Raw genomic sequence first — 23,917 nt, forward strand, 5'->3', positions numbered from 1 at the left:
CTTGGGCAAAATCTCCCCAGCGCTGCTTGTGTGTAGACCATAGCCGAGCGAACCCTCGCCTTTACAATAATACACGAGCGGCGAGGCGCCATTGCCATTCCTCAGTTCGTTATTCTACTGTAGATTTTGCTGTTAGCAGTCTGGAGTCGTCCTCTGGAGCCGTAGTTAGGACGAATAGAACTAAAACCAATCTCGACAGTATCTCCATTCCGGCCGCGCGCTCGCTCTGTCCGCCTGTAGAGAAGTCTACCCTCCATCCCCTCCCAATTTCTCGTCTCAAACACACGTTTCAACATCATCACCATCACCGTCTTGTCTTTATTCCTGGATAGATGTTCTCCGCCTCAAACCAATGCTGTTTTAATTTTCTGTTTCTCACTGCTGAAAAGCAACTGAGACGTTCTGAATACCACCGAACATTTTCCCCGACCGACCGCCTCGTCCAGTCGTCATCTCCACGCATCGACACTTCTCTGCTCGTTGAGAAGCGCGTCCTCCTCTTGTTCGCTTTCCACATATTCTTTCTCGCTAATCTGCCTGCCTTGCTGTCGATCAAATAATCTGGGATTTGTGTTCGGTTTGAGGGATTCAATTTCAAAATAATTCGCTGGGTCTCCGGCCTAGTCCATCGAGTTGATTGAACCGCTCGCCATCAACCGATCGGATACGTTGACACTCCTTTCTCGATCCTTTTTCTTTCCTACACCATCCGACACTCCTACAACCAGCAGGAGTGCCTCAGATCATCATGTCTACACCCTCAACGGCCACTGCAACGCATCCCACGCACCACCAGCAACACTACGCATTTCCTCATCACCACGCCTACCAGCCAAACGCCTCCTTTCCCGTCACAACCGCTACGGGGACTGCTCGCCTAGCCACTGCACCCTACCCGTACGCCGCCCCTCCTTCGACCGCACCCCTTCCTTATAACCAATCTTCGAAAATGGTACAGCCTGCCTCCACCCCAGCAGCCATTCCACCGGCTCAGAGCGAAGTCAGCACGGGCACAGCCGGGTCAGATCAAAGCAGAAGGAGGAAGAAGCCCGACTGGGGCGAGTTCTATAAAAATGGCATTCCCAAAGAGGTCATTGTGATCGATGATACGCCTCCTCCAGAACAGGGCAAAGGCAAGTCCCGTACCACTGCGGCAGCAGCCTCGAACGGCGGCATGGCCCAACCTGCCGGCAAGAAAAGGCGCACTGGAATTGAATCAGCCTATGACCTGGGATACTACGATCGTCCATCATTTTCCACCATTCCTCAGCAATACGGTGAAGAGTCCTCCGCAGCCTCCATTTCTACAGACCGCACAACTTCCCTACACACCACCGCTCCCACATCCCTGGGTTCGCAGGGCAGTGCGGGTGCTACCAACGGTGTATATTATGAAGACGCCAATGTTGGCCAGAAGCGGAAACGTGTGACAACACGCAAGTCAGCCCGCGATGAACAGAAACGGCGGGAATTGGAAACTGCCGGTGATGCATTCCTCAGCTACATCCCCCCTCCCAAGCCACCGATCAAGGCGAAGGAAGTCCCAGTGCCTGTTGTTCGAGATGTGAGTATTGACGGTTCTGTATCTGGATGCACACTCTAACACTCTCTGCAGTATGGAAATCGCCATGAGAAGTATGACGATGACGACGGTCACTACATTGTGACGCCAGATACGCCATTGACAGATCGATGTGAGTTCTCGTAAACCAGTTGATTTGCCTCGCATGGTAACAGATGCTAATTTTTCAGACTCAATCATCAAGCTTCTAGGACAAGGTACATTCGGTAAAGTGGTTGAAGCGTATGACAGGCAGCGCAAGACTCGCTGCGCAGTCAAGATCATTCGGTCGATACAAAAATACCGTGACGCGTCCAGAATTGAACTTCGGGTTCTGTCAACGTTGGCCTCGAATGACAAATCGAACCGAAACAAGTGCATTCACCTACGTGATTGCTTCGATTTCCGAAACCATATCTGCATTGTCACGGATCTTTTGGGCCAGAGTGTCTTTGATTTCCTCAAAGGCAACGGCTTTGTGCCCTTTCCCAGTAGCCAGATTCAGAACTTCGCTCGGCAGCTATTCACGAGCGTAGCCTGTGAGTCACCCTGCGGTTTTCTCTGGTCTCTGGCTAGTTTCATACTGATAATTCCAGTCCTTCATGACCTTAACCTCATCCATACCGATCTGAAACCCGAGAACATCCTCCTCGTCAGCAACGCATACCAGACATTCACCTACAACCGAACGATTCCATCCTCTTCACACGCCGTTTCACGGAATGCCCGTCAGCGACGTGTGTTGTTGGACAGCGAAATCCGTCTCATCGATTTCGGGTCGGCCACTTTCGATGATGAGTATCACTCATCGGTGGTATCCACGAGACATTATCGTGCTCCCGAAATTATCTTGAATCTGGGCTGGAGTTTCCCGTGCGATATCTGGAGTATCGGCTGCATTCTGGTTGAGTTCTTCACCGGGGATGCCCTTTTCCAGACGCACGACAACCTAGAACATCTTGCCATGATGGAGGCAGTTATTGGCTCTAAAATCGATACGAAGCTGGTCAAGCAGACGACCCAGGGAGGTCGAAACGGAAGTCAGAACCAGGCGGCCAAGTACGTTCCGAACCATTACGCTTCCGTGAGGACATTGATGCTGACTTCAGCCCAGATACTTCAACCGAAACAAGCTGGATTATCCTAATGAGGAAACGACACGAGCCTCGCGCAAGTATGTGAGGGCTATGAAGCAGCTTACTGTAGGTTTATCTGCGAGGATCCCTTTCCAGAACAGCCGCTAACGAACCGCACAGGACTTCATCCCAACCAGCACTACATTCCATCGCTTGTTCCTTGACCTTCTCCAGCGGATATTTGTCTACGATCCCAAGAACCGTATCACTGCCAAAGAGGCTCTGAAGCACCCGTGGTTCAAGGAGTCTTTAATTGATGATGGCACCGAGGCTCTTCGCATCGGTCAACAGTTGCAACGCAACGGCGGTCAACGCAGCTAGCCGTCTCGATACTTAATCTCGAAGAGTGGCAACGTCGCTAGTACTCTCATTTCGGGCAGGTCCGGATTTTAATAGTTGCAGCCATAACCGTCTAAGGATACGCGGGGTTGAAGGACTCTATCTTTTCTTGGATAGTGTTGATTGACTTGGCCGAGCTTGAGCAGATGTTGCGAAGTCAACGTTGGCTACGTTACCGCTGCCCACGGGGCATATTCTACGCACAATATCTTATGTGACTACGGAGTTTGGTGCTTAAACGCGAGGACTATGGGATGCAATCTGGCGGACTTCAGTTACGTGGACAAAGGCCCATCTGTGATTCATGATTGTTTCGAACTTGAAATCAGCAGAAAAGAAAGAGCAAGGGAACTCGAACTCCAAAGCATACCCTGGGAGTCAGCGATTACGGAGGACACATATGTTTTTTTTTCTATCTTCTTTGATTCATTTTTAAGGGTTATATCCTGGATTTATGGGCTTGCGTGGACGGCTTTTTATTTTATCTTATTTTTCCCCCTTCTTCAATCATCCATTTTATCCTTTCCCTTCTGAGCAGCGGGATGGTTTATCCATCACCCTACGCGCATTTTGTCTACTATTTTTCATTACCTCTGGGCGCCGGTGATATGATACAGGCTTACTTTACATTTTGCATGGGGCTAGGCCTCAGTCTCTCTTCTTCGACTTGATTTACCATTTGACTCGGTGTTCTATTTAAGCGGCGTACCCAACTCTATATTGGCAAGCTTTCAATAGGAGCGAGTGTTTGGCTCAGATGAGATTTGACAAACAGAGCATTATTTGTGGTCCAGTCATTTATAGGCGACTGAATACAGTAGTCGTCTACATGGATCTGTCATTGATATATCATTTTCGTGTATATTGGTTTTCATATATCTAGTGCTCACCGTTCTATAGTGCAGCAACCTTGGCGCAGCTGCATTGATAATATCAATGGATAAAATCTACCTTTGTTTGATGCAGCTGTCAACACAGCCAACGCCATCAACCATGGCTTATCTTCGTCTTGGTTACAGGACGGCATGCGCAGCCTTCATCCAGGATAGCGCGTTGCCCCTCTCTCCATCAGCCATTGTTATCAGCCCGGGGACGCCACACCATTCCGAGGGTCCGTCTCCACAACTAGCAATCAACATTCACACTAGTTGATCCATGCTCCAAGCCTCCAAAGGAGTTGGAGTAAGTGGGGTTCACGCAGCTGAATACAGACTATCAGTTTCACTTTGAGCGAGATTTCTGATATCCATGTTCTCAAAAGATAGGATGCTGCGGTTCGTTTTCGGCCGAGACGAAGACATACAAGGAAGGATGGGGATACCGGGTCATGGAAGACATCGATGTGAAGCACGACCGACGGACTAATAGAGAGGTAGCATGGCGCTATCTAGTTGAACTCAGTCCACCGTAATCCGATAGACGATGCAAATTGCTGACCCCAACTCACTGATCAATAGTGCCGGTCCTCAGATATACACTACCCCTCATTCATGGCGAATAGATATATCCTCGGGTGCACTTAACATGCAAATGGACTGATTTCGTCCTGCTAAAAGAAGGGAGATATGGGCAGCATAGGCTCCATTGACATCCAAGAGCTTACGATATCAGAGTACCATGATGCTCTACGCGAGAGGAGGACGACCTGCACCGAGGTCGTGGTAGCATACCTCGATCGGATATCACGCTATAATAGCCTGCTCAAAGCTCTAATAACCGTCAACGAGAATGCACTCGACGTCGCCCGACAAAGAGACCAGGAAACAGAGGCACTCCTACAGCAACATGGGAAAGACCATACATTTCCGCCCCTACATGGGGTCCCCGTTATCCTTAAAGACACCTACAGCACCCTCGACATGCCTACAACATCTGGAGTAAAAGCCCTCCACTCCCTACAAACAAAAGCCGACGCCTTCGTCGTCACGAAGCTGCGTCGCGCTGGCGCCATTATCCTTGGCAAGGCCAATCTCCACGAACTATCGCTGGAGGGCGTCACTGTTTCTTCGCTGGGAGGTCAGACGCGGAACCCGTACGACCTCAGTCGGACACCCGGTGGCTCATCAGGTGGTACGGCTGCTGCTCTAGCGGCGAATCTAGCTGTCGTAGGATGTGGTGGGGATACGATGAATTCGCTACGCTCGCCTGCGTCGGCGTGCTCGATCATCGGGTTTAGACCGACTAGGGGGCAGATTTCGCGGAGAGGAATCATCCCTGTCACTGACACGCAGGATGTGGCTGGGCCGATGGCACGGACGGTCCAAGATGTCCGGATATTGTTCGATGTGATGAAGGGCGAAGACAAGGGCGACGAGGCTACTATCGATTGTCAACGTGACGCAATGGAGCGTAGCTCTGAGACATGTGGTAGACGCAAAAGGATTGGTGTTTTGAAATCGTTCTTCGCGGATGACGGTGATCCTGAAGGCTCAATCGTCAACCAGACAGTGCTGGACGCGCTGGATAAAGCTAGAGCCAACGTGCAAGTTGAGCTCGTCGCGCTCTCTCCCCAGTGCGCCCACTGGGACATTCCCGCGCTCGTTTCCACGGCGGACATGCAAGCATACGAGTTCCGCAGTGTCGTCGACACCTTCCTACAATCGTCATTGATCGCGTTCACGCCGCATGATTCCCTAGAATCGATCGTCGCCAGCGGCGAGTACCTCCAGGAAGCCGTGACACCGGCTCTCTATCGTACATTGCAGAAGGACGGTCCATATTCAATGCAAAGTCCAGAGTATGAATCTCGCCTGGCGACAATTGCAGCATTGAAGAAGTCTGTAGAGGATTGTTTCGAGGAACATCAACTGGACGCTCTCGTCTACCCGCACCAAAGACAGCTGGTTGCTTCAATCGGGTCAATGGTCCAGCCACGGAGGAATGGTATTCTGGCTGCGTTGACAGGAAGGCCAGCGATATGTCTACCTGGTATGTGAATTAGGTGAAACATATGTTGTGGAGAAGAGCCCCGCTAACCATTTCCAGCTGGGTTCAGTCCTCAGACTGAGTCCGCTCCTCAAGGTGTACCAATCGGTTTGGAGCTCATGGGCAAACCATGGCAAGACGTCGACCTGTTGGACATTGCAGAGCAGTTTGAGAGAGTCATCCAGGGCAGACGGCCGCCAGATCTTCCCATCTAGCCATTTCATCCAATGTATATACACATACAACCTGGTATCAACACAAAGCGACCCAAAGCTAAGACTTATAAACAAAAGCCACACACGGCGTCCCAGCCTCATCCAGAAACTCCTCCACAGCCTCAAACCCACACTTCCTCAAAACGCGCATACTCGGCTCATTCCCCTTGTCCGTGATAGCAACCACCTTGCCGCTCCTCTCCTGCTGCTCCTCCCCCCAAGTAATCCTGTGATAGATCCCAGGCCACGCACCCATCAACCCCCTCACAGCCTCAGTCGCATACCCCTTCCCCCAGAAGTCAGGGTGAAAGATATACCCCAGCTCCCAGCGCTTTCCTCCCAGTTCCTTCACAAGCCCATACCGCAGGCCAATAGAAGCGATAATCCGGCCTGTTGCATGCCTGCCTTAGCTCCGCCCACACATATACATACACATGCACCCAAACAAGACGAGTAGCTGAAACTCACCTTTCCCATCTCCATCTACCCCTCCAACCGCCCCGGACGACCCAGACACAGGCTCAATCTCCCGAATCACATACCCCACATTCCCAGGCACCCGCGGCTCCGGCCTCAGATACTCCTCCACCCATTTCCTCGTCGTCGCGAGATCCGCATCAGGGACTTTTTTCAGACTATATACTCCTCAGCATGGGCTATTCACAAATTAGATGATAACGACAGGTTGATATGATATGAATACCTCCATTTCATGACCTCTTCCAACCCGCGGATGGCGTGGATGCCTGCCGCGTCGGCGTCGACCAATGCGTCGAATTGTAGGCGGGCGGTGCGGAAGGTGGGGGGGAATGAGTGTTCCATTTTTGTGGGTTGGATTTGAGGTATATTTTTTGAGGTAGTGGTTTGGATAGTGTGAGTTAGGGGGCATCTTATATATCTTCTTGTGGGTGGTGGAGTGAGTCATCGGTTAGTTAATTTGTGGTCAGCCTGAAGGTGAGACAGTGGACGGATGGGTTCGCATATTCTACAGAGTGCAAAGGTCACAGTCGTCGAAAGCAGTGGTATATATGTGTATATATGTAGATGGTCTGTACGCTAAACAACATGATATCAACAATCCATGTGCATGCCACTGGACGAGAGCTTCTATTCAGATTCCCGCCCCTGCCAAAAGGAAATGAAGAACCAACGCAATGCTGAGAGCGTCAAAGTACGATAAGTCCAATCCACCAATCTACATACCCCGGTTGAATTCAACCTGCCCGTCCTTGCCTCCTCGGCCCCAGAACTCCTCTTCCAGAGACTGGGCGCTGATTGCCTGCCGCTGAGGGAACGCTCCCAGGGCCAGCGGAAGAGCAAACAGCGATGTGGCCAGGATCAGGCCCAGATTGATCGGTGTAACCATGCGCGGACGAGCCTTGAGCCAGGCCGTCTTCTCCAGCCTCACGAGAATCAGAGGCGGTACCACCATGATAGGCGTCGCGTTCAGTACCCGACTGATGGCCGTCTCACCGACCGCAATGGTGGCGGCCGTCTTGCTCTTGCCCAGACTCTGGACCGGCTCACCGGTCTCCTCGCGCTTCTTCTTCTCCTCCTCCGAGAGGACGGGGTAGACATCAATGCCCTGGCGGATCTCCTCGCCACGCATCAGGAACACATTGAGCGCACTGGCGCTGGAAACCGCAGCAAAGGGCACCAGACGGCCGAGAATGAGTTTTGTGTTGGGAGAAATGTTCTTCAGCCGAGGGACCAGCGCATTGAGACCCAGGGCCACCGAGCATGACGCCGATACCGCCATCAAGTATGACTTGGCCATCTGAGAGACCGACAGGGGAGTCGACTTGTTCGCATTCGCATTGTTAATGGCCACATTGAGCGACTGGTTGGCGATCTGCCACAGGAGCGTTCCGGTAGTCTATACAGTCAGTGTGATGCCTCCTCAAGATTCGAACGTCCGATTGTTCATACCTGCAACCCTGGTGTAAGCATGCCCGCCGTCACCACCAGATTCGAAAGAACGTAAGCCGACATGCGGAAGGGAAGAAAAACCGGTTCGCCAGTGTCTTGACAAGCCAAAGTTAGACAACCCCTAACTTATATTAAGCGACCAAATACTGCAAACACACCTGGATGCAATGTAGAGTCCACCACCTTCTTCGCCCGCCACAACTCGAGAGTCATAACAGGGATATGATTTTGCTTATAAGACGAGATAAGGCGCTTCGCTTGTTCTAGACCAGACGAGGATACGAACAACATCCTAGGATATGTGTCAGTTGAAATACAGCAAAATTGAGACAGACTGTTGGAATGCTCACCTTGGATCGGAGATATCTGCCGCATGGCGCACACGACCCCAGTAAGTGTTCAGATCATACTGCGACGCGGGAAGGTCCCGGTTGCCGGTAAGTGACGCAGACATAACTGCAAATCAAAGAAAGACAGTCAATACTAAGAACGACAGACTACAAAAGAGAAAAAGAATGAAACAGGGCAGATGTTGAGCAGAAGGCGCTGGGGAGGAGTCACCGACGGAAAGCGAAAATAATTGATCGGGGAACCACAAACGCTATCAAGGGCGGTGAGCCGATAAGCGGGGGATTCGGCCAATCAGGCTGTCCCAATTGATATGGTTCCTTAATTGTGTCACCGCCTTCCGGACAAATGTAGGACAAACAAATACAACTAATTACTACTCCGTACATCGGGGTCATGAACATGATTGAACAGAAATGCTAGATACAGTAGTACATAGGTATCACTCAGTGGGGCAGATAAACCCCAACACATATTGAAGCAAATAGGAAATAAGTTATGACAGCAATCACGACTGTGATACATTGGCATCATGTCAGTGCAGACTGGTATGCAGGGTTGGTGGAAACTGATGTCCTCCAGCGGGCACGGGGTATGTCTAATGGTTTGATAAAGCGACAGACAAAAGAGACGTTAAAAATGGTCCGAAAGGTCAAAACAGTGAGTCTGGAGGAGCCTAGAGGAAGACACTTGTTGACGCTAGTCATGACCACTGACTTCGTATTCATGATGATTACATGATAGTAAAGGGACATAAACGTCCGACCAGTTGAAAAGTGAGAACCGGAGGAATTACCGGAATCGGAAGGATTTATGAGCCAGAGGTGAAGTTGGCGCATGTTCGGTGGCACTGACTGGACCTCGAACCCGGTTCCTCCTAGTCGGTGTTTGCGCGCAAAATACGCACACATACACAGACGGCAGATTCGACCGCTCAAGTCCGACACACTTGGTATGGAGCCAATGGTTGCACGATTCGCTGTGAGAGTTTAGCAACGATGACAAAAGAACGAAGCTGATGTTCGCTTACCATTGGATCATGAGATGGCCACCATTGTCCATGGACTGGCAAACACATCTAGTGCCATTGCTTGGGTTGCTGTAGCGTTCAGTGGTCGGAGTCGCGAGGTCAGGGTCTGTCATGGTCGTTGGGGAAGTGTTAGGTGGCCGAGAATTCAGGTCAAGATCCGCGCCGAAGCGTGGGGGAGACGAGCGTAGATGCGCAAAAGAGAGTGAGGACCTATTGGACCGTGACCCATAGCCGATTGTCTGGGACCGTGGAAGTCGTCCTCTCCCTTCAAGAACTTTTCGAAGTGCGTGCTGGGCATCGCCAGAATCATCTTCGTTCTCAGGGAGGAGTCCTGAGGGGGTCCCGACGCTAGGGAATGTGAGATCCGAGTTTATCAACATCGACTGCCGCTTGGGAGTCGTCCTATTCCACTCATCCGCAGCTGCTCGGTATACGGGTCGTCTTGCAGGGCCCCGAGATGAACTAGCCCAGGGCGACGCCCTTCCAGACTGGGATGACGCAGCAGTGGAGGTATAAGAGCCCTTCGAATGGGGCCGGGAGCCGGAGTCACTGTGGGCCACTGCAGGTTCGCCGACGTCCGAAAACGCGAAGGACGAGTTGCGAGTAGGGACAATTGGATACTCAGAAAGATCGGTAGAGTCGAATTCATTCTCAGTTGCGAATCGGTCGATCTCCATTCCACCCACAGGGTCCGTCAGGCCAGTGGATGCCTCAGCAACAGTCTGCATTTCAGTCTTTGCTCTACCGTCCTTGCCTATTCTTAGAATCACGGACTGAGAGCGAGTAGGAAACGCAGACGCAACCGTATTCGCTCTGGTGAGTTGTTGTCGGAGGGGTTTGATGGGGGAGGACCGTCCCTTGGACGGGCTTTTGCGAATGCCACTGCTGGAAGTCATCATTCCGGACGCAGACTGTCCCGATACGGAACGCTGAGGGGGAGCATTTATAGCAGCATGAGTCACACTGCGAGCGAGCCCCGGCCGGGATCGACGAGGAGTAAAATCATCATCGTCGTCATCCTCCTCGTCGAAGCCTGAGAGAGCATGATTAATGCTCTGCGCACGGCGAATCTCTTCTCGCTTGAATTCCTCAGTCTGGTGGTGATATGGTTGTCTGGGCGGCTTAGAAAAGAGTCTCTTATCTGGGCTGAGCTGTGGGTCACCAAAACGGCGGGCTGGCGAAGAGAGAAACAAAGCCGGATCTTCTGCCTTGGCTATAGGAAGACGGGGGGAAGTCGAGAAAGGAGCAGGGAACAGGGCTGCATCGGAAGGAGCAGCAGAGAGACTATACGTGGGACCGTGAACTTCGGGTAGGTCAAGGGTGGCATCGATCCCTGGTAGTTGCGGAATTCGAGCGTCCTGCAACGTTTGATTATGGTTCTGATTGGTAGAACCTGGGGCACTCGAGTCGAAGGGGTTCATGCTGTTCCCAGACAAACTCAGGCTTCCCCCCTGCTGCTCGATATCATTGTCCCAAAACAACCTCTGCTGAGGAAAGAAAGGCGAGGCAGACGGATCAATCGCAGCCAGGTCGAAAGGGTCTGGCGAGGACTGGAGACCCGCAAAAAACCTGGGAGAAGCACCTAGTAAGCGGCTAGGGGTCTCCAGATGACCACCATGCGAAGAGTGCTTGCTGTTTGTGTCGATGACATTGTCCAACCCGGTTATTTTCCTCCTCGATGCACTGCTTGGGGGTGGAGTTTGCATTGAAGCAGCAGACTTTGCAGAGTCCACGGTCCGAGGACCGTCCTCGCCTGAGCCACCATTAGGTTTTGTGGAACGTATCCTTTTTGCTGTATCAGTCTCCTGTTCCAAGCCCTGCAAAGCATCCACCCCTCCAGTTCTACCCGGGGCCGTGTCTGGAAGTCGTAGTGGGTTTGAAGGGGTGCTCAAGCCGAATCGCTGGGGTGTTCGAAGAAACTCCGGACTCGACGCATAAGGATCTGATGTGTCCCAGGTAACTCGAGGGTCGAAAAAACTTGATTCGAGCTTGGGGGTCTGAAAAGCGGAATCGCCGAACACTGTAGTTGTAGGAGTCCTCGTCGGGGTCTGAGGTTCGCCGTTTGGATAGCTGAAGCTAAACATGATCGAAGGCTCTGTCAGTATCATCTTCTCACGAAACCACTCTGGAACGGAGTCCATAGCATAGAGAGTCAGGCAGTTTCGCCGAGCAAGTTCTTATTGTATGTATCAAACAGTGAAGAATGGGTAAAGAAAAAAGGGCAAGCTCTTAGTAATGCAGCGACTGACGAGAGGCACGCACAATGCGAATTCACCCCGCCAGTGCCAGCAGAGAATTCACAGCTTGTAAAGAGACAATGGTATGTGCGTAGAAGACTTCGAGAGCCATACCTGTGGACAGGGTTATCCCAACTCATGTCAGCAACCCAGTGATCCCAGCAACCATTCAAATCGAGCTGCCAGGCAACCTAATCAGAGGTCGTCCAGATACCTCGGGCGCTGAGGAATGTCCGAAAAGAGAGGGGTTCAGTGAACGATAATGAGCGGACGAGTAACGTGCACTCTCAGTGTCATTGAAGCCAAGCAGGCAACCGGGCCGGGTACAAAGAATGTGAGCCCCCTCTCGAGTGAAACAAGGAGAAATTAGGACAAGATGTACCGATTATCTAGTACATATCTTGTATTCTCAAAGAGTACATAACAGATTTAAGAGGGAAAAGAGTAGAAAGGAAAAAGATATCAGAGCTATGACAGGACAAGGGAGAGCAGTCAAAGGGACCCAGTGGCTCGAGGGAAGGTTGGAGCTGCCCTGGAACAAAGGGAGAAGCGGAGGTATGTCTTTAGCGTTGCGTGCCCTTTATCTATGTCTTGACCCTTTGACCTTGGTCTAGAAGGTTGTAGAGAAAAGGAGGGAAAAGAGGAGATGGAGAGAAAGGAAGAAAGAGGAGAGAAAAAGCTTCGTGAATGAATATGAAAGAAATCCAAGAGGGGAGGAAATCGTGTGTTTTTCTTTTCCTCTGTTTGTAATAATTTGGATACTGTATGTAATTTTTTCTTTTTTCCATCCGCAGATCCACCGCTACGCACTTCTTTTTGCGATCACTTGACGGAAATACCGTTCTCTGGATCAGACTGGGACTGCAAATAATGAACAATAAATTAATCAGGCCAAACGGAAGCTCCAGCCCGATTCCTCTCCACTTCGCCGATGGTGTCCCTGTTCTACTTAGTGGAGAATATAGTTTTGGTGAGATAATCTCGGATATGGATGTATCTGTGTATGTGGATGATTGCGCTACAAGTTAGCAAGTTCTTGATCTGTCAATCCATCAAAGTCTCTAGTATTCCTGTCTATTCAAGATGGTGAACCTGGTCAAGACTCAATTGATCGTTAGGAAAGCTGTTCGCTGAGCCAGGTTGATGTGCAATTCCGACCGGGTCGCACATGCCCAAGGCACCAAGGCAGCCTTGTGGCTACAGAAGCTGCCTACCGAGTCCAATGGTTCTTGAGTGTAGACATCGACGTCACAATACTAACGTGCGCAAGCGCATGTATAAAGAAAGGTAGGTTATCTCCCAGCCACCAGTATGACTTACTGCATCATCACTGATCATGCATGTTGGTGTTTCTCAAGATTATCAAGACTATCAGGGCTTTCCGACACATGGACCTAAACGAAATCCGAACTAGCAGTATAAAGCCCCCCTGGCGCTTGAGGAAGAAGATATCATTCGGCATTAGGACGTTCATGTACAGCCAGAGGTGCATCTTATGGCTATGAATCGGCCTTCGCACTGGTTGTCCGTTTTTACGAGTTCGGGGAGCCCTCTTGCGGTGGTCACCTTTAAGACGAACCGGCAGATTCTCGGTTGAAAGCGGCGCGATATATTTACTGTACGAACAGTCTACTACCACAAAAGAGGTCTTGATTGTCCGCAAATAGGCGCATGCTCGAGGCTCGTAACAATCTGGTTTGCAACATGGAGTGAAGTAGATGTTTGGCCGCCTGTCAACGTCTCCCACGGTATATTTGAGTCGCTGAGCCTTTAGGATACTATCATGGATACTCTGCAGATGGTCAAGACAACCAGAGATACTGGATTGACGGATCTGCATTGCAAGTAAGGTTGAAAACAATAACTTGAGAGCTGTCTCAAAATCGCCAACCCTCCGAGTCAATATAACCCTTTCTGGACTAGCGCCCTGTGAGCTCTCAAATTAAGGTTGAAATTCACGTGATATGAGGTCATCAATGTCTTATCATGGCATGTTCTTATCCTGGCCCGAAGTGGAAAGGAGAATGGATTGTTTCGATTCATATGGCGCATAGAACAACTTGCTGGCATGGTGAGATATCACGCATAATCGGACAAGGTGCTTTTGATCTCTAAGAGTGGTCATCGAATGAAGATTCAAGGACAATTTCCGTCAGCTGTGCAAGGCAACAAGGGAACGCTATACCTGATCTGGAACGCTATCGTATTGTGCCTTGCGGAGGACTCCGTCAGCGACAGAACCTTCCCACCAATTGGAGAACGGCTGTCATCCTTTGATTGTCCAACGCTCAGTTGTACATGGATCTGATGAGCTGAGGAGAACCAACACTAAAAGATGACAGGCTTTCTGAGCTTTTAATTGTCGATATTGCGGTCTTCCTTCTGGATGTCCCATCCTTTTTAGCCACGTCGTCGATCCAACTAAGGACAAGGAACAAGACACTTACTCCGATGACAAGAAACCTTTGGCAAGAGTGGGTCTCAGCTGCGCCCCACCTTCATCTCCATCACGATCTCCAGTTGTCCTTTTCACCTGCAGGGGCAGCTCCCCTTCGGCTGAATCCATTGGACGTCGTCACGTCGGCGTGAAGGTCTATTTCCGTCAGAGATTCGCGATCATTACTATTACTGATTTAGACAATTATCTACATGTGAGTTCAACCAGGAGCCGTTGACTTAGGAATACTGCATGCGTTGCCCCTCCACGGCTTTCACCCTTACCATCCTGCTGATCGGACCAAATTCGGGGAAAGTCGAGATCGAGCCCTGTACTCCGTTACCTAGTTGCGATTAGCTGCTGGCCGGGGTAAGACTCGCTAAGGAGCTGGGCCGCTTCTTAGTGACATTCCAATGGACAGATGGGTAAGGCTATCGTGCCTAGCTTGTTCTTTTCAGCTCCAGCCTCCAGCCTTGATCTCGCCCTCATGGCCGAAAGTGGACACGGACGTTGGCGTTGGCAATTAAGATGAAATGGGTACAATGACGACATGGCCCCTGACCGCATAGAGTAATCCTACAATAACAGTAAGACGCACATGTAGAATGGTGTCATTTATCACGGAGTAAATCCTCTATCTTTTGCAAGACTAAAGATCGTCAAGAGATCTTTATGAAGTACGGCGTAGATATATAATTTCTGTACTCCGTTACTCCATAATATGAAGAAATCTCCGAGCTCGGCCCCGGAAGGCAGCTAACTTGTTCTTCCCACTTCCCAGTTTTCAACCTGAATCAACAATCAAGATCGTGCCCAAGGAGCGCAAGGCAATAGTCTAGACTTATCTCGGCAATACCAAGTACTGACGGATTCACCTTGCGATTTGACAATGTGTCTCGAAGGAATCAAATGGTCTTGGATTTGAAGATCACCTTCAGAGAGTCACATAAGTGATCTCGAGTCGAATAACGCACCCCAAATCAGTTTTATACTAGACTAATGATCTGGCTGGAGAAGACCTGTTCTCAACCTAGGCACCATGCCCACAAGACGGGATCGGCATCCAGAAGCCCTGACAAGAGCTCATCGATCGTCAATCTGACTTTGCAGTTTCTGAACTGGCTCAAGCTGCTATTACGTATAGTCGTATAGATGATTGACGATTTCAGGAGGCCAGTGGTTCTTTCTTGAGGATTGCCGAAACAGTAGCCCCATCCACTAACTATACCGATGATTCCAGTGCCATGGTCGCTAGGGGTCTACAGCACATCAGGTCCCAACAGCGGTGGCAGAATGGAACCTTGGAAAGCAGAAGTACTACTATATCGTCGCGGCAACACTCACCATCATGTCACGATCCGGCACGTAAGCCCATTTGCTAGATAACGAACATCTGGCGAATGAGACATTCATATGAAGACCAATGCCAACGGTCTTTCGAGCACCCTTTAGCAGCGCAAAAGATAGATGAGCAATGGCATAACACAAGCTAATTCGACTTCCCCATTATCATGAAACATGGCAAGCTAATCGAAGATTAGCAGCTGATGACATTCCGCGACACCGACAGTGACCAATCGCCTTCTACATGTCAGGGATGGAATCCTGGAGAACTGCGAAACCATTTGACTAATGTAGACTTGGATATCAAATGAGATTCGGACAGACTGGCCGCTGCAGGACACAGAGTACCTATAGACAGAAGTTGTGGCGTTATTACTTGTAGATATGGCGAGGAGGTAGATAGTTGAGCATGCCTCCTTGAATAAATTACCTGAAAAGTAAGGCAGACTATCTTTGCATTGCCACATCTCCAGCCACACTTTGCACCCCGTCATATTTATCTTCTTCTCGGCAATTGCCTGATTCAGGAACCCGACGGGCAGCAAGGATTTCAAAAGAGTCTCCCATTCGTTATTGATGCTTCGATTACCTTTTCATTATTGGTCATGAGAATCCTCAGGGTACCTTGACTGGTACATCAGTCCTCAGTTTACTTGTACCTGATTCCATGTATGGTCTCAATGCCTTCCCGTTGTCTTTTCTTTGTTGACAAGCCAGCGCTCGCTTCGAAGCATCCATATGAGACAGCTGGTCGGTGAATGAACCGTGCCATGAGTCAGATACTTAATTCGAGGATTTTGCGAACCTTTTTGGAAACCACCTACTTAAGCCTATTTCATTTTCAGTCTCTTAAATTCCCACTTTGCCAGTGGACCCGAAATGTCGCTTCCATCAGGCCGCAGTAAAGGGCCGCGGAAGCATGCTCGGCGTCGAAAGACTCGCGTCAAGAATGGATTCGCTTCACCTAAATCGCCTCGATCTATTTTAGCCGAAGTACGAAGAAAGACCTCTTCGAAAGCGCGCAATCAGGGCGGACTTGTCGGTGCTACGAGCAACCCTGATGCCAACCGCGCAAGAAATCGTGGTAGTCGACAGTCATTAAAATATTCAAAGTTTGTTAGACTTCCTGCATCGACGGAACCTCTTGAAGAGGTATGATTGTTGTTTTCTTTTTATCCCATCACTGTGGCGCTATAGATCCGACGGCAGGGTCTTAGCTTAGCTTGCGGCTCTAGTTCAGCTGACGCTTCGTCCCAACAGAATTGCTTAGATAGGGAACCCTTGAGGGACAACTATGTCTTTGTGCCAAAGGGCGATGTTTATATTACGCGGCACTGTCGGACTCAGACCAAAGAGTCCCGTCGGATAGTCTACGTTGTCTATGTGAGGATTGGCCCGCGTGTTCTGCTTCCATCAATCTAACGCATCGCAGGACAATGCGGGAAAACGGAATATTGGCCTCCGCGTACCGAAGGATGTGTACGCCGCTGTTCTCAAATCTGCTGCCGCGAGTGCTGATTCGCGTGCTCATGCTGTCAAAACACGAGACGAAAAAGACCTGTCGCGAGCTCGGCAAATCCTGCGCAACAAGTTTCCACTCATGCCAGCTGAGTCCTTGGAGACTATTGTTGGTCACGCTTTCCTGAAGTGCTCTGGACGGGTAGGAAGAACGACAAGGAAAACAGACGAACAAAAGGCCAATCTGGCTGTGGAAGCACACATCAGGCACACACATACGCCTTATGAATCCCTTCTCGACGCGGGAAAAGCACGGCAAGAAGCCAGAGAAGCGGTTTGGGATATGGTGCAAGCCATAAAAACTGCGTGGGAGGGTGCAGATGCTCAGTCTACGGATTCTTTGCCGCTGCGCAGTCGTTCTGATGGTCAAAAATCGACAAGTCCTGCTGATGACGTGATCTGGATTGATTGACGGCCTCTTCCAGCGCGAGGATTTATTTCACCTGTCATAATGACCATGCGACATAAACCTTGATAGAGGGCTTCTTCGACCGGCGACACCGTATTTCAGCAACGACCCTCATGATGATATGAGAAACGAACGATCTTATGTATCCCAACATGCATAGAGTACGATATAGAATTCACATAGACAAAACAGGGTGTGACGATCCACCATCGTCACAGTCAATGTGTTTAATGATAATAGTTAAGGTTGTTGCCACTGCAGACCACTGCAGTGAATTATTTCCTTGCCAAAAGGAACTGTGAACAGGACTGAGTTATATCCATCGGTATTACTGTGATGGAAAGATACATGCGACCAGCGCTGCACGCAACTCCAACATTAAATTGCAGACTAAGCAAAAAAGACATACCTTTCCACAACGATAATCCCAATCAATCCGGACTCCAAACAGTATGTGCTAAGTGTCGGTTTTTGTGTCGCTCTGATGGCTATTCTTTTCAGTTAGCCCAGTGCACCAATCGAAAATTCGGTTAAAAACGCAAAGCCAAAGAGGGATCATTGCTCTGCAGTTTCAGGAAGCTTATCGTCATCTTGCGCCTCCTCCTGCGAGTCAGAGTCTACCTCCTCATACACTTCAACGGTGACAGTGGGGGGCTCAGCCTCCTGCGAATCAGAGTCCGTCTCCTCGAACACTTCAACAGTGACAGTGGGAAGCTCATGCTCCCACTCAACCATATCACACCAGAACACACGCACCGGACCAAGTTTATACGGGAAATCGAACTTTACCCCGAACTCCAGTTGATCAAACATGTGCATGAGGTGTCTCTGAACATCTTCGAAGAGGTCTACCTCTGTCGGGAAGGGGTTCGTGGTTCCGTCATCCTGGTTGATCAGCTCATAATGGATGAAAAGGCTTTTGCGCCCTGGAATTGGGTGCCTCGGGTTGCGGAACTGTTGCGATTTGAGTCGCGTGGTGACGGCGCTGTATGCGTCGTCAATAACATCCATAATTTCGCCGGGCTGGGTGGTATACTCCGTGTGGACGATAATATAGAGGCCCGGTTCGAGGTTGTACGGGTTCGGCCAGTCGATGTAGAGACCGGCATCTTGCATGCGCGCCTGGCGCTCGTCCTGCTCGGACCACTGTGGAATACCCATGCTGTTAGATTTGTAAAATTGGTTTGGATAATGCTCAACGTCTTGAAGAATGGTTAGCCGGTTCGGGGGGGTTTGCGTACAGTTGATGACTTGCGTTCAAGGTTGTTGAAATTGAGGCGAGGGAGGGAAATGGAGTGAAAAGAGAACTTCGATGGTTGAAAGATTATTCGACTGGCGAGAAAGGAAAGCGACTTTATAGTCGAGTTATCAGCAAAGGACCTTGAGCAGAGTGTAAGGTGTCTCAATTCCATGGCGTTTCTGCATTGGATTTCCTTCTTAGGCCTCAAGAGTCTCATAGTCAACAAAGATATTCTCTCCCTCTCATCCTCAAAAGAGCCATTGTCATGCGGATCATGCCAGAAAGACAACACTTCAGTACTTTCATGGAGATATCCATAGGACATCGTTACTAGAGACAAAGACTCGAATCCATGGACCTGTTGATCTGAAATCCTTTTCTATTAGCAGGAGTCTCATTCTCGACAAAGGATACTTTCTGAGTGTCTTTATAACTTGTAGAAGTCTTGTAGTAAGGCATATGATAGAGAACAACATCTCGATGTCTTGTATGAGGATCCATGGGTCTTGATATCATGAAAGCCTATTGAGTTCTCAGTAGGTTCATCCAGACGGTTACCACTCTTTGTTTAGTCGTGCAGGTCTCTAAAGTCTTCTAATGTTTCGAACTTGGGTCAAACTGTGAGAGCGGGATCCTACAAGGAGGCCTCGAGTCTCAAAGGCCCTTTGTCCTTGTCTGTAGCATGTTGGTCTTTGTCCATTGTGTTTCTTTGACATGGCCTGGACACCTGAAATGATATCTTTACTATGCCCTTGACCTAACTGCTGACTTGATGGGCTTAGTTCATTACTTGAGTGATATTCAGAATAGCCTCGAGGGGGTTTGATGGAGAAGTTACTATGTATCTTTATACTCGAGGATGCTACATGATGCGCAGCGCTTATATAGACGATCCAACAATCCTCATTGTGCTAACAATTGAATTGTTACACTAGGGAATAATATTGACCTTTTCAGATAACAAATAATCACTTGAACTAGGGTAGACACTGCACTCCGTGTAAATAAGTATACGTAAGGAATTCAAAGTACCGTCTACCTACAGTTGCTATCAGAAGTCCCAAATAGGCAGTAGGGCTAGCCCTGGTCTATACCGCTTTCGGTAAAGGCTCTTGCGGAGATTGAAGCAGTTGTCCGACTGTCTCTGACACCAAGCTGCAGCTCTAGATCCAGTATCTTCGTGCAGAAATACTCGTATCTCAACAATGGAGGGCGCAGATATTGTCGAGTCACCGCGCAAGCGACTCAAGACCGAGGATACCCCCGTCTCGGACGATGCTGTGCTGCCTCCTTCCATCGTACCGGCTCTGGAGATCTCTGACGGGGATGCTCAAGCATTGAAGGAAGCTGAGGTCGGAATCACCGAATTTGTCAGTTCAGACAACGTGGGCTTTTCCGGAGTTCTGAAGAAGAGGTACAACTGAGACCTGAGATACTGCAAACCAAGTTAACCCTCTTTTGTCTCAGATACACCGATTTCCTCGTCAATGAGATTCTTCCGTCCGGTGAAGTTTTGCATCTTCGGAATTCGAATCCTCCCGCTTCGCCTGCAGATGGAGCGAAGACCAACGATGCTGAATCCAAGTCGGAAGCTCCTGTAGCGGATAATACTGCAGAGTCAGCAGCCGCGGGAGAGAAAGATGCGCCAGCCGCTAAAGAGGAGGCCGCTGCCGAGTTCCAGCTCTCAGAGGAAGACAAGGCACTATTGGAGTCATTCTTTGGCACTGAGGCCACCGAACGAATTTTGGCTCTACATACCCGTGCCCTATCAAACCCCAGGGCGAGACCGAACGAGTTGGGTCGAGTGAACACCGTCGTTGTCACAGATCGCGACCAGCGCATCAAGATCCACCAGGCAATCCGTCGCATTTTCAATTCGCTACTCGAATCGCAAACTGATAGTGAAGGCATGATGAATATTTCGGCCGCTCCTAACCGGAACAAGCGCAACCCCCAAGGTGGACGTGGTTCAGGGCGCGAACGAGGCCGACTCAACTTCGAGGAGCTGGGAGGCTCCTATCTGCATTTTACGATATACAAGGAGAACAAGGATACGATGGAAGTTATATCTTTCCTGGCGCGTTCAATGAAAATGGCTCCGAGAAGCTTCCAGTTTGCCGGTACTAAGGACCGACGTGGTGTGACCGTGCAGCGAGCATGTGTAAGCCGGGTCTTTGCCGACCGGCTCGCAAAGCTCAACTCTGCCCTTCGCAACTCGGCCGTGGGAGACTACGAGTATTGCCGCCATGGCCTCGAGCTGGGTGACCTGAAGGGTAATGAGTTCGTCATCACTCTGCGAGAATGCGTTATTCCTGGTGTGGACCTTCAAAATCCCGAAGATGCCGTCGCCACGGCCAAGGAGTTTGTGGGCTCTGCGTTGCGAAACCTCCGTGAGCGCGGTTACTTCAATTACTACGGCCTGCAACGCTTCGGAACCTTTGCGACCCGCACGGATATGGTCGGTCTGAAGATGCTCCAGGGTGACTTCAAGGGTGCCTGTGATGCAATCCTGCATTACAGTCCTCATATCCTTGCCGCAGCCCAGGAAGGCAACTCGAGCTCCTTGATTAGCTCAGATGACAAGGCTCGTGCGGAAGCAATCCACATCTTCCAGACTACCGGCAAAGTCACCGAGGCCGTGGAGAAACTACCCCGGAAATTTTCAGCGGAAAACAACCTGATCCGCCATCTGGGCCGCTCCCAGAACGATTATCTCGGAGCTTTGCAAACCATTCCCCGAAATCTACGTCTGATGTATGTGCACGCTTACCAGTCACTTGTCTGGAACTTCGCTGTCGGCGAGCGCTGGCGGCTCTACGGCGACAAAGTAGTAGAAGGCGACCTCGTCCTTATCCATGAGCATCGCGAAAAGGTCGAAGCAACCGGCCCTGAAGCTGAGGTCGACGCCGACGGCGAGGTTGTCGTCAAGCCCGCGGCACACGACAGCGCCTACTCAGCCGAAGACATGTTCGAGCGCGCGCGCCCCCTAACCGCCGAGGAAGCCGCCAGCGGCAAGTATTCCATTTTCGACGTCGTTCTGCCGCTCCCTGGATTCGACGTGGTCTACCCCGCCAACGAGATGACCAACTTCTACAAGCGCTTCATGGGCAGCGAGCAAGGCGGTGGTCTCGATCCATTCGACATGCGGCGCAAGTGGAAGGATATCAGTCTTAGCGGCGGCTATCGCAAGGTCCTTAGCCGGATGGGCGCGGACTACTCAGTGGATGTGAAACTGTATTCTCAGGACGACGAGCAGTTCGTGCAGACGGATTTGGACAGGCTCAACGGCAAGAAAGCGGCTACTGAGTCTAATGCCGATTCCGCTGACAAGATCGCCGTGATTCTTAAGTTCCAGCTCGGATCGAGCCAGTATGCCACCATGGCGCTGAGAGAGCTAATGAAGGGCAAGGTCGTGGCTTACAAGCCGGATTTTGGAGGTGGACGATAGTCGCTTTGTCCGAACGTGTATATATGAGCCTCAAAAGGAGATAGAAAAAGTTGTAGATACCACATGAAGGCATCAAAAGAAATGACAATCTCTCATTCCAAATCTCATTCTCTTACTCGATTCGTAGGTACGGACAAAATTCGCCAGATAGCATCGTTCAACAAAGAATCAAGGGTACCGCTCCTCATTAAAATCGTCCAATGAACTCAGGCTTAACCCATCGCGTTTCGCAGCATCATCTGCGCGTCGCGGGTTCATCGTCACCGATGGAAGATACGGATGAAATATCATCTAGATCACGACTATGCGTGGCTCCCCGCCTGTCACTCAAACCCGACACCTCGGACATGGCATCATCCAACGGATGATCAAAAGGCGAGCGGGGACGATCTTCGCTTCCGGCTCGCCATCCAGCTGTGACTGGGCTGGTTTCCGGTAACCCTAATCCGCCTTCTGGTTGTCTATGCTCTGTGACTCCAGCTGGAGGAGTAGGAATAGACAATGTAGGTGGTTGGGATCTAGGCGTCGTGTTTATTTGATGATTGGATGACTGTGCTGGTCGAATGGGAATGTGATCATTTGAGGCGGTCTGAGAAGGATAGGGGCCGTCGAAGAGGATTTCATGGGATCTTGCGTGTCCGACGTTCCATGGAGTACCGTTTTGTGGCAGCAGGTTTGTTCGAGTTGCCTGAGCCATATCAACTTGAAGGTCCGATGGGTTCTCTTGTCGAGTTTTCCGACGGCGGCGTCTCAAAAGAAGGAATAACGCTCCGAGGAGCAATGCAGCGCCAACTACGGATACTGGGACAGCTATAGCGATTGTCTTCGTGTTGCTGCTTCCCGAGCTGCTGTCTCCCGGTTGGGGAGAAGTCCCAGTTGATGATGAGATTGAAGGGATTACTGTGGTCGCCGTCGCGAGAACGTTTGTGATTGATGATGTGAGGGATGTCGGTTCATATATCGTGTCGGTTGTTTGCACAGTGGTAGCCGTCAAATCCGACCCGAACAGAGATGTCTGCGAAGATGTAGAGACTGACTCGCCGTACCATGGCGATGGCTGCTCCTCTCCAGGAGATAGCGGTTGTATACTGTGCTCATTGGCGCTGTCCACGAAATTCGGCCTTTCACGATCAATCATTCTGTTATACCTATCTGTGGCCGCCTCACGATTCCGGGATATAATAAGACAAGCACTCCCTCGAATGATTCAACGTCGCATAACCAGTTATTGAGACGATGCAATTGTCCTCCAGGCTCGCCAGACTAAATGCAGAGCAGAAGCCAGTCCTCACATTCAAAACCTGTTCAACCGCCAAAGTTGCTTATTGTTGGAAGCTCAACAGAGTGTAAGAAATCGAATAAGCATGCACTTGAAATTTCTCCCGTATTCTTCCCTCCAGTAACAACTTGCAACGACAAGCTGATGAAGAGGGGCAAAGCAAGGAGAAGAAGATCATTTTTTACGAGACCGACAACAGAAAAGAAAGGTCAAAGAAAAAAAAAGGTCGCCAAAGGGAGCGCTGACATGGCGCAGCAACTTCAAGCGGTTACCAAGTATAGACCCGGACAATGAAAGGGAACCGATCAGCAGGCAATCAGCGGGAACTGAGGCAGCCGCCTGCCTCTGAACACGAGCCGCTGCACACCATGTATTCGTAACACGACGGGACTAAACTCATCGCTGATTGACCGCTCCAGAAGTCCTGGCGCGCGGAATGATGCAAGCATCAGTGCCTATTGATAAGGCTCCATGATGTCCACGGCGGTTGTATAGGCGCCTCGCTCACTTGAGTACGCAGTA

General features: G+C 50.3%; 9 protein-coding genes across 9 annotated transcripts; 4 read left to right on the top strand and 5 right to left on the bottom strand.

Moving 5' to 3' along the window:
* Window positions 1-748: 748 nt before the first annotated feature.
* NFIA_008580 (putative protein kinase (Lkh1)) lies at window positions 749-3,018 on the top strand (the record flags this gene model as incomplete). Its single annotated transcript, XM_001264077.1, has 6 exons — window positions 749-1,564; window positions 1,616-1,694; window positions 1,753-2,100; window positions 2,158-2,620; window positions 2,676-2,763; window positions 2,818-3,018. The coding sequence occupies 6 exons, from the start codon at window positions 749-751 to the stop codon at window positions 3,016-3,018; spliced, it is 1,995 nt and encodes a 664-aa protein (XP_001264078.1).
* A 1,583-nt stretch (window positions 3,019-4,601) lies between these two features.
* Window positions 4,602-5,972, top strand: NFIA_008590 (amidase; the record flags this gene model as incomplete). The annotated part of the gene is made up of 1 exon (XM_001264078.1): window positions 4,602-5,972. One exon carries the CDS (start codon window positions 4,602-4,604, stop codon window positions 5,970-5,972), a length of 1,371 nt encoding a protein of 456 aa, XP_001264079.1.
* A 262-nt stretch (window positions 5,973-6,234) lies between these two features.
* NFIA_008600 (GNAT family N-acetyltransferase) lies at window positions 6,235-6,998 on the bottom strand (the record flags this gene model as incomplete). The annotated part of the gene is made up of 3 exons (XM_001264079.1): window positions 6,235-6,566; window positions 6,645-6,811; window positions 6,880-6,998. 3 exons carry the CDS (start codon window positions 6,996-6,998, stop codon window positions 6,235-6,237), a joined length of 618 nt encoding a protein of 205 aa, XP_001264080.1.
* Window positions 6,999-7,371: 373 nt separating this feature from the next.
* Window positions 7,372-8,559, bottom strand: NFIA_008610 (sideroflexin family transporter; the record flags this gene model as incomplete). The annotated part of the gene is made up of 4 exons (XM_001264080.1): window positions 7,372-8,052; window positions 8,106-8,200; window positions 8,264-8,397; window positions 8,456-8,559. The coding sequence occupies 4 exons, from the start codon at window positions 8,557-8,559 to the stop codon at window positions 7,372-7,374; spliced, it is 1,014 nt and encodes a 337-aa protein (XP_001264081.1).
* A 920-nt stretch (window positions 8,560-9,479) lies between these two features.
* Window positions 9,480-11,624, bottom strand: NFIA_008620 (PHD finger domain protein; the record flags this gene model as incomplete). The annotated part of the gene is made up of 1 exon (XM_001264081.1): window positions 9,480-11,624. One exon carries the CDS (start codon window positions 11,622-11,624, stop codon window positions 9,480-9,482), a length of 2,145 nt encoding a protein of 714 aa, XP_001264082.1.
* A 4,756-nt stretch (window positions 11,625-16,380) lies between these two features.
* NFIA_008630 (DUF2293 domain-containing protein) lies at window positions 16,381-17,431 on the top strand (the record flags this gene model as incomplete). Its single annotated transcript, XM_001264082.1, has 3 exons — window positions 16,381-16,653; window positions 16,762-16,884; window positions 16,934-17,431. 3 exons carry the CDS (start codon window positions 16,381-16,383, stop codon window positions 17,429-17,431), a joined length of 894 nt encoding a protein of 297 aa, XP_001264083.1.
* A 552-nt stretch (window positions 17,432-17,983) lies between these two features.
* On the bottom strand, window positions 17,984-18,589 carry NFIA_008640 (uncharacterized protein; the record flags this gene model as incomplete). The annotated part of the gene is made up of 1 exon (XM_001264083.1): window positions 17,984-18,589. The coding sequence occupies one exon, from the start codon at window positions 18,587-18,589 to the stop codon at window positions 17,984-17,986; it is 606 nt and encodes a 201-aa protein (XP_001264084.1).
* A 1,284-nt stretch (window positions 18,590-19,873) lies between these two features.
* NFIA_008650 (pseudouridine synthase PUS7) lies at window positions 19,874-22,116 on the top strand (the record flags this gene model as incomplete). The annotated part of the gene is made up of 2 exons (XM_001264084.1): window positions 19,874-20,082; window positions 20,136-22,116. 2 exons carry the CDS (start codon window positions 19,874-19,876, stop codon window positions 22,114-22,116), a joined length of 2,190 nt encoding a protein of 729 aa, XP_001264085.1.
* Window positions 22,117-22,351: 235 nt separating this feature from the next.
* Window positions 22,352-23,254, bottom strand: NFIA_008660 (uncharacterized protein; the record flags this gene model as incomplete). The annotated part of the gene is made up of 1 exon (XM_001264085.1): window positions 22,352-23,254. One exon carries the CDS (start codon window positions 23,252-23,254, stop codon window positions 22,352-22,354), a length of 903 nt encoding a protein of 300 aa, XP_001264086.1.
* Window positions 23,255-23,917: the final 663 nt, after the last annotated feature.

This window comes from Aspergillus fischeri, genomic scaffold (assembly GCF_000149645.3).
Source record: "Aspergillus fischeri NRRL 181 1099437636249 genomic scaffold, whole genome shotgun sequence".
Classification (NCBI taxonomy): domain Eukaryota; kingdom Fungi; phylum Ascomycota; class Eurotiomycetes; order Eurotiales; family Aspergillaceae; genus Aspergillus; species Aspergillus fischeri.